At 28.5% G+C, this 12172-nt stretch overlaps 2 protein-coding genes across 2 annotated transcripts; both read right to left on the bottom strand.

Moving 5' to 3' along the window:
* Positions 1–216: 216 nt before the first annotated feature.
* Positions 217–834, bottom strand: LOC119673255. Its single transcript, XM_038084510.1, has 3 exons — positions 704–834; positions 506–626; positions 217–438 (listed from the first exon to the last, which is right to left on the bottom strand). Exons 1-3 carry the CDS (start codon positions 801–803, stop codon positions 339–341), a joined length of 321 nt encoding a protein of 106 aa, XP_037940438.1. The 5' UTR covers positions 804–834; the 3' UTR covers positions 217–338.
* A 7967-nt stretch (positions 835–8801) lies between these two features.
* Positions 8802–9517, bottom strand: LOC119672866. The gene is made up of 2 exons (XM_038084026.1): positions 9191–9517; positions 8802–9072 (listed from the first exon to the last, which is right to left on the bottom strand). The coding sequence occupies exons 1-2, from the start codon at positions 9464–9466 to the stop codon at positions 8839–8841; spliced, it is 510 nt and encodes a 169-aa protein (XP_037939954.1). The 5' UTR covers positions 9467–9517; the 3' UTR covers positions 8802–8838.
* Positions 9518–12172: the final 2655 nt, after the last annotated feature.

Here is a 12172-nt window from a genome sequence, read left to right as displayed (position 1 = left end):
ATATTTTTTATTTACATCGAAAACTATGGCAGATAAAAAGTTGAATATCTGCATTGTATATTATATATCAAACCAGAAGTTCTAAGAATATCGAATTTTGATCGGCTAAATAGCTTTAATTATTAAAGTTAATTGCCATAAACCGCAAATGTAATACATACATTAATTTAACTAAACCTACAAAAACTAATTAATTAATAAAATTTCAAACTAATGTACATTCAGCCTGATAGTAACAGATTTATTAGATTTTATTTTATTATTTTATTTTGGTGATAATTAAGGTCTAAGCATGTTTTAATTTATTATAAATAAAAATTGAATAAATTATAAAGCAACTAATAACAAATTGTTTCTCTGTCGCAACAATAAGGATATTCCAAATCCAATTCATAATCGCTCAATTGGCAATTCGGAGGAATGTCAACTGGATCACATCTATAAACAAAAATATTTATATGAGATATATTAATGATAACTTTAGTTTAAACCTTATTGCACTTACGATGTAAAGTAGGCAATTCCAGAAGTATCCATACATTCTATGGTTAAGCATTCATCACTTGGATAGTACATACTGTTTGGAGATATTAAAACACCTCTGTAAACGCATTGGCCCGGATAATCTTAAATGATTTACATAAAAGTAATAAATGTATACAATATAGTATCAAAGAATATAGTATATATTATATTTACTAACTTGGATGTCCCAAGGAGTCTACCCATTGATATGCGTATGTGGATGTGCTTGCAACTAATATTACTACAATTATCGAAATCAACAAATTCATTTTCATCATGGTCGTCAAACACTACTTACAAAAAACTGAAAATAAACAATATCGTCTCATTCTAATTTATAGCAAATTTTTTAATGTTACATATGGTTCCTAGGAAAAATAAAAAATTCATTCAAATAATGAAGTTGACAGTTTAATACGAACTTCATTAAAATAAATTAATTTCGAAATGAACTTATGGATGTTACAAAACTGGTTTAAATTAAATTTTACTCATTTCCGCCGATAAGTACTTTAATCTACTTTTCTAAGTAGAAACACAGAATTATAATTATTATATAATCGCATGGGCTTAGCCAGAAACGAAATTAAAGGGGGGTTTGATATACTGATATGGCAAAAACAGTTTTGTCTTTTAATGTGTATCCATTAGTTGATCCTATCAGCTTCCGCCCATATTCAAAGTATCACAGCACCATTTTAAAATCAATTATAGACTAATTATAAGAAAAGCACTTAATTTTTTGTTAAAAGTAGAACGACACATCAAAATACAGAGGGGAACCTAATCGTTCCTACCTATACACCTACGTCCAAGTATTGCCGTTTACATACGATTTAATGAATTTGTCTGCTTTTTTAAATAGAGTTTTAATTAAATATTTTTGATTTAAAAAACTTTTAAAAATATTTCAAGAAAACATGCATATTTGTGTGGAATGTGTATTACGTTTCTGTTAATATCAAATACTAACATTGAACCTACTTGACACTATGCCAGTTAACGTTCAATCATTACTCAACTCTCTTAAATAGCTACTCTATATCAGTTTTTGGTTTCAAGAAAATATTTATTAAATGTCTTACAACCTGAAAAGAAGCTAAAAAGAATCCTCTTGTGTTTTTATTAAAAACTTTTATTTTTTATTCGGGTGCGATACCCAGTAGTTGTTGGATATCGCAGCAGCTCTTAGCAAAAACTAAGTATCTATGTGCAAATAAGACTCCATACGAGGTCATAAGTTTCTTGAAAAAGCAATTCTGAAAATAAGTTTCAGATATTCACAATATATCTGTGGTACTGCAATAGGCGATTATTAGAGATTAAATGGGCTTTCTTGAATACAAGGGCGCCACGTTAACCTACTTACCTACCATCAAAAACGTGTGCGGTCTGGCATTCTTATGATAGCACATATGTTAAATAGGTCTTTATTGGAAATTCCAATCGTTTTTTATTGATTGTTTCAATCGAACATCATTTTAAGTTACTCCAAGGAGCAGCTCATAATAAAAAATTCTCTTTTAATCCACTCTCAACATAACTTTCTTTGCCGTCATACAAAATTTTGAAGTCATATATGGAGGCTCACCGGTTTTTGACCATTGTATTTGATATTCTCGTGATAAAAAAATGTGGGTACTCTTCAATATCAACCAATGTAATAAATAGCCAACTAAATATATGGATATTGTAGTTATTAATTTACATAATTAAAAAACTCGTGAAAGTCCCTCAGAATTGTATTTTAGGTATAACACTTGCTTTGTAATAATTTTTCCTTATATAGCTTGATGTCTGTGCGAATATAAATTCGAACAATGGCATTTAGGTACATACAAAAACTTATGGATAAAAATATTACATTATCTATAGAAGAGACTTTGGTACACTGTAATCTTTAAAATCTTATGTGATATTTATATAAAAAGATTTCTGAGCTTACCCAAATATTTTGAGACTAATGTTTGACATAACAGTGATCAAGATCTCAGTAACAGTAATCATAAAGTAAGTGGATTTACTCTTTTGTTATTGACAGGAGATAAATGTAGCGGAAGTTTCACTCTGCATTTCACAAAATCTGCAGGTTTTGATATTCTTGAGTTTGAAAATGTAATTATTAACAGTAACATATCCTGTTAAAAAGTCTGTAATTAATCTGAATGCAGATCCTTCTGACTTAGAAACCTGTTAACGTTTTTGTTAATATTACTAACGAATTGACTTCAAAAAATCTATTTCAATCTATTTGGATTATCTTAACTCTTTAGAATCAATTCAGACCTTCTGAAACTGGGGGAGATAGTTACACTCCACTACAATTTGAAAGAGGGTTACTATTTATATTCCAGCTTGAATATAATTTTAAATGCTTATCAATTTTTATGTTCAATTTAAGAGAAAAGTGAAAATTGTGTCTATAAATCAAACTTTCATCTTTTTATTCTTTATTTTTTTTTTATACAAAATTATTTCGCAATTCCAACAAATGCCGACACAATAATGAAATGTCAAAATGCTACGCCCTTATAAATTTCTTTGTACTTTGGCGCTCAAATTGAAATTCAAATTATTTGCTCTGCTTATAACTTTGAGTAGCTCTTCAGATACAAAAAAACAACAACTACAACAACAACAACAATGAACACAACATCATTGACTTTAATAACTTTTCGATGTCAATTGTTTGAACTTTTTCGTTTGTTGCCGAAAAGAAAAGTAATTTTCAACTGATTTTGTTGCCGTTTCATTGCTTGTTCCTACTTGAAATATTGCAGTTCATGGAAACTTTTTATTATTTGCATCGTTAAATTGTTATTGGTGTTGTTGTTGTTGTTGCTGCTTTTGCTGGTGCTATCCTTACAAAACTTCTTGGTGTATCCAAAAGGATTCAAATGTTAACAATGTGTTTTCAGTTGTTTGGAAAAAGTTGAAGCATAAAAACATGAGAAGGAACATTAAAAATAATTCACATGTTCATAAAAATCATTCTATATATTGCCTAAATTAGGCTTATGGGTAACTGAAATCTTTCTCGAAATGAATTTATTTTAAGTACTTGGTTGTATAAATTGATAATATTAAATAACGACACTTTATGCGTAAAACGAAATTAAATTACTGTGATAAAAAATAAATTCTGAGTATATAACATTAAGTAAGTAAGGGGATGGGGGATATTGTTAAACTAAATATTCTTTCCCTCTTACGATGTTATTCATTATGGTCTGAAAATACCTTTATTAAAAATTTTATAATTAAATTAGTATGATTTTCTTCAGTATTTTAACTTATAAAATTATAAAATGCTTTTAGAAGCATTAAAATTTGAATCTTAAATTAATTAAAAATTTCTACTTCCAAGTTCTAAGCCTGGCACTTGCCGTCCAAACAAATTATATACTGACTATAAATTATTTGAAAAATACGAATATTTCTAAGACCACTGATGATGAGTATATGGCAATACTCGAAACAGCGTTGTATGGTCAGTCAAATTTTCAACAAACTAACTAAAATTTTTGTTGCTGTCTCTTCATTTCTATTCGAACCCTTCTTGTCGTCACTTCGACAAAAGGTGAAATCTGAAAATAACACCGCAACTCTAGTTGTTATCTACAAACAAACAATAAAAATTTAAATTTGAATTTGAATTTGAATAACATAAATTAATTCTTTTAACATGAAGGTCCATGATTTAAATTTGTAAAATTCAATTTCTGATATTTGCAATCCAAAAAATTTGTATGAAAAATTTAAAAAATAAAATTTTATGAATAGAGGTTGATGTAAGTAAATGTATCACTTTACTTTAAATCAGACAGTAAACTGAAAAACTAGATAAAGACTAAACCTATGTGGACAATGAGAAAAGTTATTAATCCTAATTTTTGGTATTGCAAAAAAGGGGCACTGACTAATTCGCCATTTAAAAATGTTGTAACACTCTATATATATAAAATAATATATAGCTATATTATAATTAATTTGCTGATTATTTAAAAATCATAAAATATTTGAAAACATTGAAAATAACTGTCAAATCGCCTGACGAGTTTCTTTCTTTCAGTTGTCCTATAAACATGTTTTATCCCAGCTCTTTCTTTTTTTCAAACAAATGTTAGTGTCATTAACTTTTAATCCATTATCATATATAGTACATATAGCAACACCTTAGAAGTCGTACAAGGAACATAGAATCGTTACAAATAATTTGTAATGAACTTTATCATATGCCAATCATGTAATTTCATTTCAGCTCTTGCAGTCCGTCAGCTCTGCATGTAGGAACTGAAGGTTATACTTAAGAACTTTTTCAGTGATATCTATAAAAACTGTGACCAAGCTAATTATAATTGCATACCATATTCTCTTAAGTAATTGAAAGTTTCCTATTTGTGAAAATTTGGTTTCTGATATTATGATAAGGCGTAATACTCACAAAATGCAAAGAAGATAGCGGTAGGGAAAATCTTGCTAAAGTTGATCATTGAAGGTTGAATTGTTCAGCTGTCAATGTCAAGAAAAGTGAAGTTTCAAAGTTGATGTTGAATAAAATTATTTTGATACAAAGAGAGATTTTTGAAGATCCGCATATGTTATTGAGAATTCCAAATGCTTGCTTAGTCTTTGTTAGTTTTATTTGTATGTCTTATTGATTGCCACTTTCCTTCTGCTCAAAAAGTACTCGGATTTTATAAATAAAACACGCAAATTTAAATTTTATTCCAAATTTGCTTTATCTCCTTCAAAATATGCTCCTTCTGAAGCGATACACATATGCCAACGCTTAACCCAATCTTCCATACACTTTTCGTAGCCCCGTGAAGGTATGGCTTTTAATTCCTTCAGCGAAGGGGCAATTTGAGTTTCGGGAACAGGAAAAAGTCACACGGATCCAGATCTGGCGAATATGGTGCCTGAGCGATGACAGTGGTGCCGTGTTTAGTCAAAAAATCGCGTACAACAAGAATTTTCCATAGTAAAAATCGCTAAATGCACTTGAGGTAGTCTCACATTAACAGTTGCTGTAAACAAACTAATTGACAGATGGCGCTCAAATTTGTACCATATGACAAGAAAGGGTGTACCAACATAAAAAAATATATGCCACTTTATGCCATTTTATAGTATACTATATACTATGTATCGCATTATTGAACTCCAGCTATTTAAAATAAATATAACGCCTTTATGATTCTCTTAGCAAGAATTTTGTATTACATTTGTGTTAAGGTTATTGAAAACTTATAATTAGAACTACAAGAATAGTTTTATTTTCCCTTAGTGATTTTTATATCATCAAAGAATATGATATTTCATTATTTTGGATATTTTTTCTAATAATTTTCCACTTTTTTGATGAATTTCTTACTTTTCTCTGAATTTTCGGAAAATAAACATGGCAACTAGAATTGCTCTATTTTTTGTAAGCCCCTATTGTTCAATATTTTAAATCATGTATTCTCTGAGTATATAATTAATTCTCTCGAATATTATAAATACTCACGGTGTTTCATAAAAAACATAAGCCGTGTGAAGAGAGTTTCTATTTGAAGATTAGAATCATTATGCACATACTTTATTCATCAGGTATGGAACCAGGATTAGACAACTGATATATGCTGATGGTATGAAATATCTTTTATGCACTTTCGAGTTTCCTTTATTAGTGAAATTAAAATTACGGTTTTCTAATTTAAATGGCGCGGATTTTATAAATATTTATTATTAAAACTACTTTATATATACTTATGTTTTATATAAATTTTGCATATAAATTATAAACACTATTTTTATTATTTTAGTTACGTAGAAATATTTGGAAACCTAAAACTTATTTACTTCCATATTTGTATATCAAATTTTTTACATTATGCCTAGTCTTCGTTAGCAAATTTTCACTCCACTTCAAGAAAATGTCGCTTCTAATAATGAGAGTTAAATTTTTTATTAAAGACAGTGATTTATGGTCAAAAATTATAAAAGTATTTTTGTCAAAATAATAATATATAATATTATAAGCAATTGGTATACACGAAACCCTAGTGTAAAACCACATAAAATAAACTCCATGAGAAATGACTGCTCTTACAAGCTCAGCTAGAATAAAGACACAAATTCTTATGTTAACCAATGTTTTATTTCCTTATTCTAAACCAGGTATTTTACAAGTATTTTAATAAAAATTTGCTTTCTGTTGTTCAGGTTCAGGCAGTTAAGAATGCATTATTACGAGTACAAAACATTCCACCGTTGACATTGTGGTTCAATGCCATATTGTGTAAAATTTACAAGTAATAAATAAAATCCAAAGACAACATTGTGCAGACAAATCCACAAAGACCTGGTGCTTTATGTTCCAGTAAATAAATATGAATTTAGTTGGCCAAATGCCAAAATCAGTCGCAGGACATACAAAAAAGAGCAAACACAGGTGTTGTCTGCCTGTTATTTGACGCAGCAGCAGTACAGCAAATGCTGCATGCTGGTTTGCCAAATTCCAAATTGCAGCTTTTAAAATAATTATGGAAACTCAGTACGCAGCGTCGAATAGAACATAATGATAGGACATATAACTATTCCAATGATTATCATAAGCAAATAATGTCAAATATCAATAAATTGATGTGGAATAAAATTTAATAAAATAGTCAATAGAATTTCGAAATAAAATCAAACTGTTGATGCATTTAAGTTTTCACACTAAAGAGAAACTAAACAATATAGTTACCTCACAAAAAATATATATATAAAAACAGTTATTAAAATTTATTTGAAATAAATTTATTCATTGAATATTTTATTAAATTTTTCGTTGGTATTTTAAAGTATAATATAATGTAAATTCAATAAATTTCCAAAGCAATATTTAATGACGCTCCATACAAGAACTTCAGCACATTAAAATTTGTCCAAATTTTAATTAATTTTAAATTCAATTAAATTCTTCTTCTTTATTTCAAGATTAAAATTATATAAAATATATATTTTCTATATAAAACTTTTTGTGGACTAACTTCTACTTATATATACTAGTGTATTAATATGGCTAGTATGACATTAGTATTACATTAGTATGACATTAATATAGCATTAGTATGACAGTAGTATGGCATTAGTCTGGCATTAGTTTGGCATTAGTATGGCATTAGTATAGCTAGTATGGCATTAGTATGACATAAGTATGGCTAGTAATCCAAAAACTGAATTACTTTTTTTCTTTACTAGAAATTATGATATTTTTCCCTATATATGAAAAATAACATATCTTTCTTTGCATTTATGAAAAAAATTTCCAATGAGATACCGAAAGCCTCTTCTCCGAAACCAAATTTAAATCGAAATGTCTGTCTTAATCCCTTTCTTAATTTTTTAATTTACATTGAAAACAATAATTTCGTTATTTGACGTTTGCAAAACACATGAGTTTCTCTAAAAAATGACCTTTAAGTACAAAATATTTGCTTCATAGGGTTAATGTTTAAGACAGGGTTAATATCAATGTTTAATAATAGTTATTTTCTTCATATATCACAAACATTCATTTAAATGCTTCCATAGACATCCAATGGGATGTAATTTTTAAGAGTTACTACATAGGTTGCATTACAAATCATTAGTCTGTCATATACCGACAATAACCAAAATTGACCTCTGAAATAGTATTTTCGTTCGAAATGCACAAAATTTATTTTAGCTTAAGTAATGCAATCCATAGGACTTAGTAAATTTGTTTGATTTTTGTTCGAGGTGTGTCTCTATTTAATACGTGGGGATACCATTTCTAGATATCTCAAGTTTTTTCTTTATTAAATCATTATTATAAACATCCCTGAGAACGAAGTCCCACAAAATTTCAAACGGCGACAATATATAATATTTGATTTTTCAAATGTATTGTTCAGGTTTCGTCCGAAAGAATAATTTATGACTTTAAAATTTTGGAAATGTGTAATATATAATACAAAAATCATCTTCGATATTAGATATACATATTTAAGAATTAAAACAACATATTTTCCTTATTAATTTAATACAAAAAACATTTAATTTTGAGCATAAATAAAGAAGTAATATATTATTATTATGTATGTATAGTTTTGTCTGTTTTTGATTTCTGCTCGCAATATTTCAACACCTCTCCTTATGATAACCTTGGTGCAATTTTTATTTATTTTTTTTTGTTATGATGCCTCCCCTTTTTAAGTCTTTTTCGTTATTTTATATTAGTATATAAAAATACCGTTCCAGTTTCTCAAAGAGCAAACTAATGCGGCTAATATCAAAGAAGTTGCAGTTCTTCAGTATTTAATCCTCATCGTACTCTTTCTTCAACTTACGCTTTTTTGCCACTTTGCGAGTTTTTATCGCCTTACGCTTTTTTGCCTTACGCCCGTTAGCAGATGGATGACGATCTTTTGCACTATGGATTAAATCTTCATTGGAACTATCAGAAGTAACATATGCCACATGATCATCGGAAATGTATGCATCAACCAACTGTGCTTGCATTATATCACTGTCACTTGAGTTTTTAATTTCCTGCAAAATATAATTATAATATTTATAAAAAATATATATTATAATAAAAAAATATCAGAATATGTATATAGATATATATATATATATAATGGATATATATATATAGTATTATATCTACCTCTGGTACAAATTTTACGCATTCTGAAGTGGTATCATCGCTCTCATTGCACGGTAAAGTTTCGATGTTGTCCGTGGATCCACATGCATCACGTGCTAAGAAACCTTTTAGAACTTCGTTATTTAAACACAGTTTGTTGTATATTCTGCCCGCAACTTGTTCCGCTAGCTGATTGGTGAAAGCTTTACTAAAGTTAATCTCAATTTGAATTTTCTTTAATTGACTATCTTCAATCGAACTAGTGTCAGATGAATCAGTACTTATTTCTTCAGACATATTGTTTTACGGGTAAATAATTTCACAAGATATTTTGTTACAATATATACCTAAAAAAATAAAACTTATAAGTAAAATATTTGAAATTATTTATTCTTTATAATTTATTAAATCAAATGTCATGGTTTACTAAAAATGTTTACCAGCACACTTTTCTTACACTTATATGTTATGATTTTGGGAATGATTTATATAATGTATTAATTCTATGAAAACCAGTAGATATATAATAATTTTGTCATAAAAGGTACGAGTACTTACCGTTATTGTTACCGGCAACCGAAATGTTTGACAAATGATGTTGGGCATTACTCATATTGAAAGTAAAAAAGCTGAATAGTCTGTCATTTTTGTGTAGCCAAAGAAAAATTTCAGATTATGTCTCTTACGGTGATGTATTAAACCAAAAAAGTGGTATTGACTTGCGGGTAAGACGTCGCCATTTAGGAATCTCTAGAATGATTGAAAACAACATAGTGGACTTAATGAAATACCTAATTCGAAGGCAATTTTTGTTGAATAACAAAACACTATGTATATGTAGTAGCAATACTTTAATGAATCGCAGTATAATTTTGAATTACTAATGTTTAATTGCCTTAGTTAAAGCTGAATTTGACAGTAGAAAAAAATAATACAATAAAAGGCTGACAGAAGATGCTAACCGTTTTAGCTAGAAATCTCCCGCTTCTATCCACGAGTACTTGTCTAAAAAGAAAAAAAAACTAATGTCGAATGCTTTTTTTTACCCAAATTTAAGCATTCTAATATATCATCGAAATTTTGTTCAAAACATAGATTATGCTGATATCCATTTAATAACTAACTAAGAAGTAATATTATCCAGATAAGCTTCAAAATACATAAACTGCAAATTTAACTAAAATAACAGCTAGATATTGTAATGCCACTATTCGTACATAGCGCTGATTGATACTTTCTGAAATAAACTATCATCCATGTTTAACAAACTAATCTTTACGATCTGAAACAATAATATTTTTGATTTTAATAAAAAATTTAAAAAATTTTGCATTCCTCTCTGCTATTCCTCTGCGTTATCGGATATAAAGATACTATGAAAATATGTGATCTTAACTAAACGCATCCATAATATGTGATAAAAACATTTACTATACAAAAAAATTGTCAACGAAATGCATACCACGTTTATTCACAGTGGATTCAAAGCATATATAGTCAAACTTCCATAACTCGAAGTACCATTTTGCAAAGAAATGATTCGGCTTATTGAGACTTCGAGTTAAAGTATTTTTTTATAATACGTAATTTGCTCTCTAAACCCAGTTGCACTCCATTTAGTTGGAGTTATAGAAAATTCGAGTTATAGAAGTGCGAAGTATGAAAATTTGACTGCAGTTATAATTTCTTCAGTGCTTGTATATAAAGTATTATAATTGAAGTAAATTCTTACGTCGATGAGAGATGAGTCACAACTATACTCAAGATGTGAAAGAACATTCAAAACAATAAAGTTTTCATGATGATTGTGCTCTATAAATTACACACACTGGTTTATCAGGGGGAAACGGATTTTTTTGTTGTTGTTATCTGTATTACATGCCTACAAATTGAAGAAAGTTCTACATTGTCAGCATTAAAGCCTTTAAAGACATTTACCTATAATATAATCAACTAAGTTATTTCTTCACAAATTAGATGAGCACTGATCTTGCTTTAGTCCATTTGAATACTGTAGTTTTTTTCAACTTTGATGATATTTATGCTTTCAAAGTAATGATTTTGAAAAGTTTTCAGTTCCCATTATATGCTGTCATCTGTTACACCATGAAAGTAATACTGCCTTCGCTGGTTAATTTTCCTAGTTTTTATCTCTCATGTATGAATCTTATTAACTGTCTAATTATTTAGTTTAGACTCTCAATTTCATCTGAAAAAAATTGTTACTCCACCGATGTTGACAATAATTTTTGTACTTTCTTATGATGATATTCCTACCTAGAAAATAATAAATATTGATCACTTTAACTGTTTTGTATTCGAAGGATCAAGAAAAAACAAATAGTCACTGTGAGTGCTTTTAAATCTATTAACATTCGTCCAGCCGACAGTTTGGCACTAATATTCAAATTTTTCTGTACGCTTGACACATCTGATTGTAAACTCTGTAGGCCTTTTCAGAACTTGTGAATACTACTTTATGTATATTGCTTGATCCTTTGACCCTTTACCGATTTGGAAAATAAAGCCAAAAGAACCTTGGACGTACGCTTGAGTCCTTCCATTAATTGAGAAAATGAATTACAATATTAAGTGGCTTTATCTCTAGTTTGCTTCAAGTATATTTGAAATTGAGTTTATACTCTTGAGCAATTCTGATGTACCTATGTAAGTTAAAGCTACTATTGTTTGCTATGCACATGACTACCTCGAAGAAGGGAAAACAATAACAGGAATATACTATATGACGCTTTTGAATTGCTTATTTGATACATTTATATTTAATATGTGCGAAAACAAAAATATTTGCTATAACCAGATGATGCATCAACTGATTCGTCAGTTAGCTGATTATGATAGCAAAATTGGTCATGTTACGTTATTTGGTTTGGTTCCAACTACATTTCAAATATTTAAAAAGATAGATAAGATAGTTCGCTGTGAAAATTTTTAAATCAAATTTTAGCTTTGAAAAATACTATTATTTTAAATGTTTAAATGGCA

The sequence above is a fragment of the Teleopsis dalmanni genome, chromosome 1 (assembly GCF_002237135.1).
Source record: "Teleopsis dalmanni isolate 2A chromosome 1, ASM223713v2, whole genome shotgun sequence".
In the NCBI taxonomy this organism is placed as follows: Eukaryota; Metazoa; Arthropoda; class Insecta; order Diptera; family Diopsidae; genus Teleopsis; species Teleopsis dalmanni.
The sequence above is the reverse complement of the archived record's forward strand: the minus strand, read 5'-3'. Positions and strand labels throughout refer to the sequence as shown.

What these genes read in the sequence shown, in the direction of transcription:
- LOC119672866 (XM_038084026.1), bottom strand. Translation starts at nt 9,466, where the DNA reads ATGTCTGAAGAAATAAGTACTGATTCATCTGACACTAGTTCGATTGAA. An exon ending in GCGTAAAATTTGTACCAGAG is followed by an intron (nt 9,073 to 9,190) that starts GTAGATATAATA and finishes TATATTTTGCAG; the next exon opens with GAAATTAAAAACTCAAGTGA.
- LOC119673255 (XM_038084510.1), bottom strand. Translation starts at nt 803, where the DNA reads ATGATGAAAATGAATTTGTTGATTTCGATAATTGTAGTAATATTAGTT. An exon ending in AGACTCCTTGGGACATCCAA is followed by an intron (nt 627 to 703) that starts GTTAGTAAATAT and finishes AAATCATTTAAG; the next exon opens with ATTATCCGGGCCAATGCGTT. An exon ending in GGAATTGCCTACTTTACATC is followed by an intron (nt 439 to 505) that starts GTAAGTGCAATA and finishes TTTTGTTTATAG; the next exon opens with ATGTGATCCAGTTGACATTC.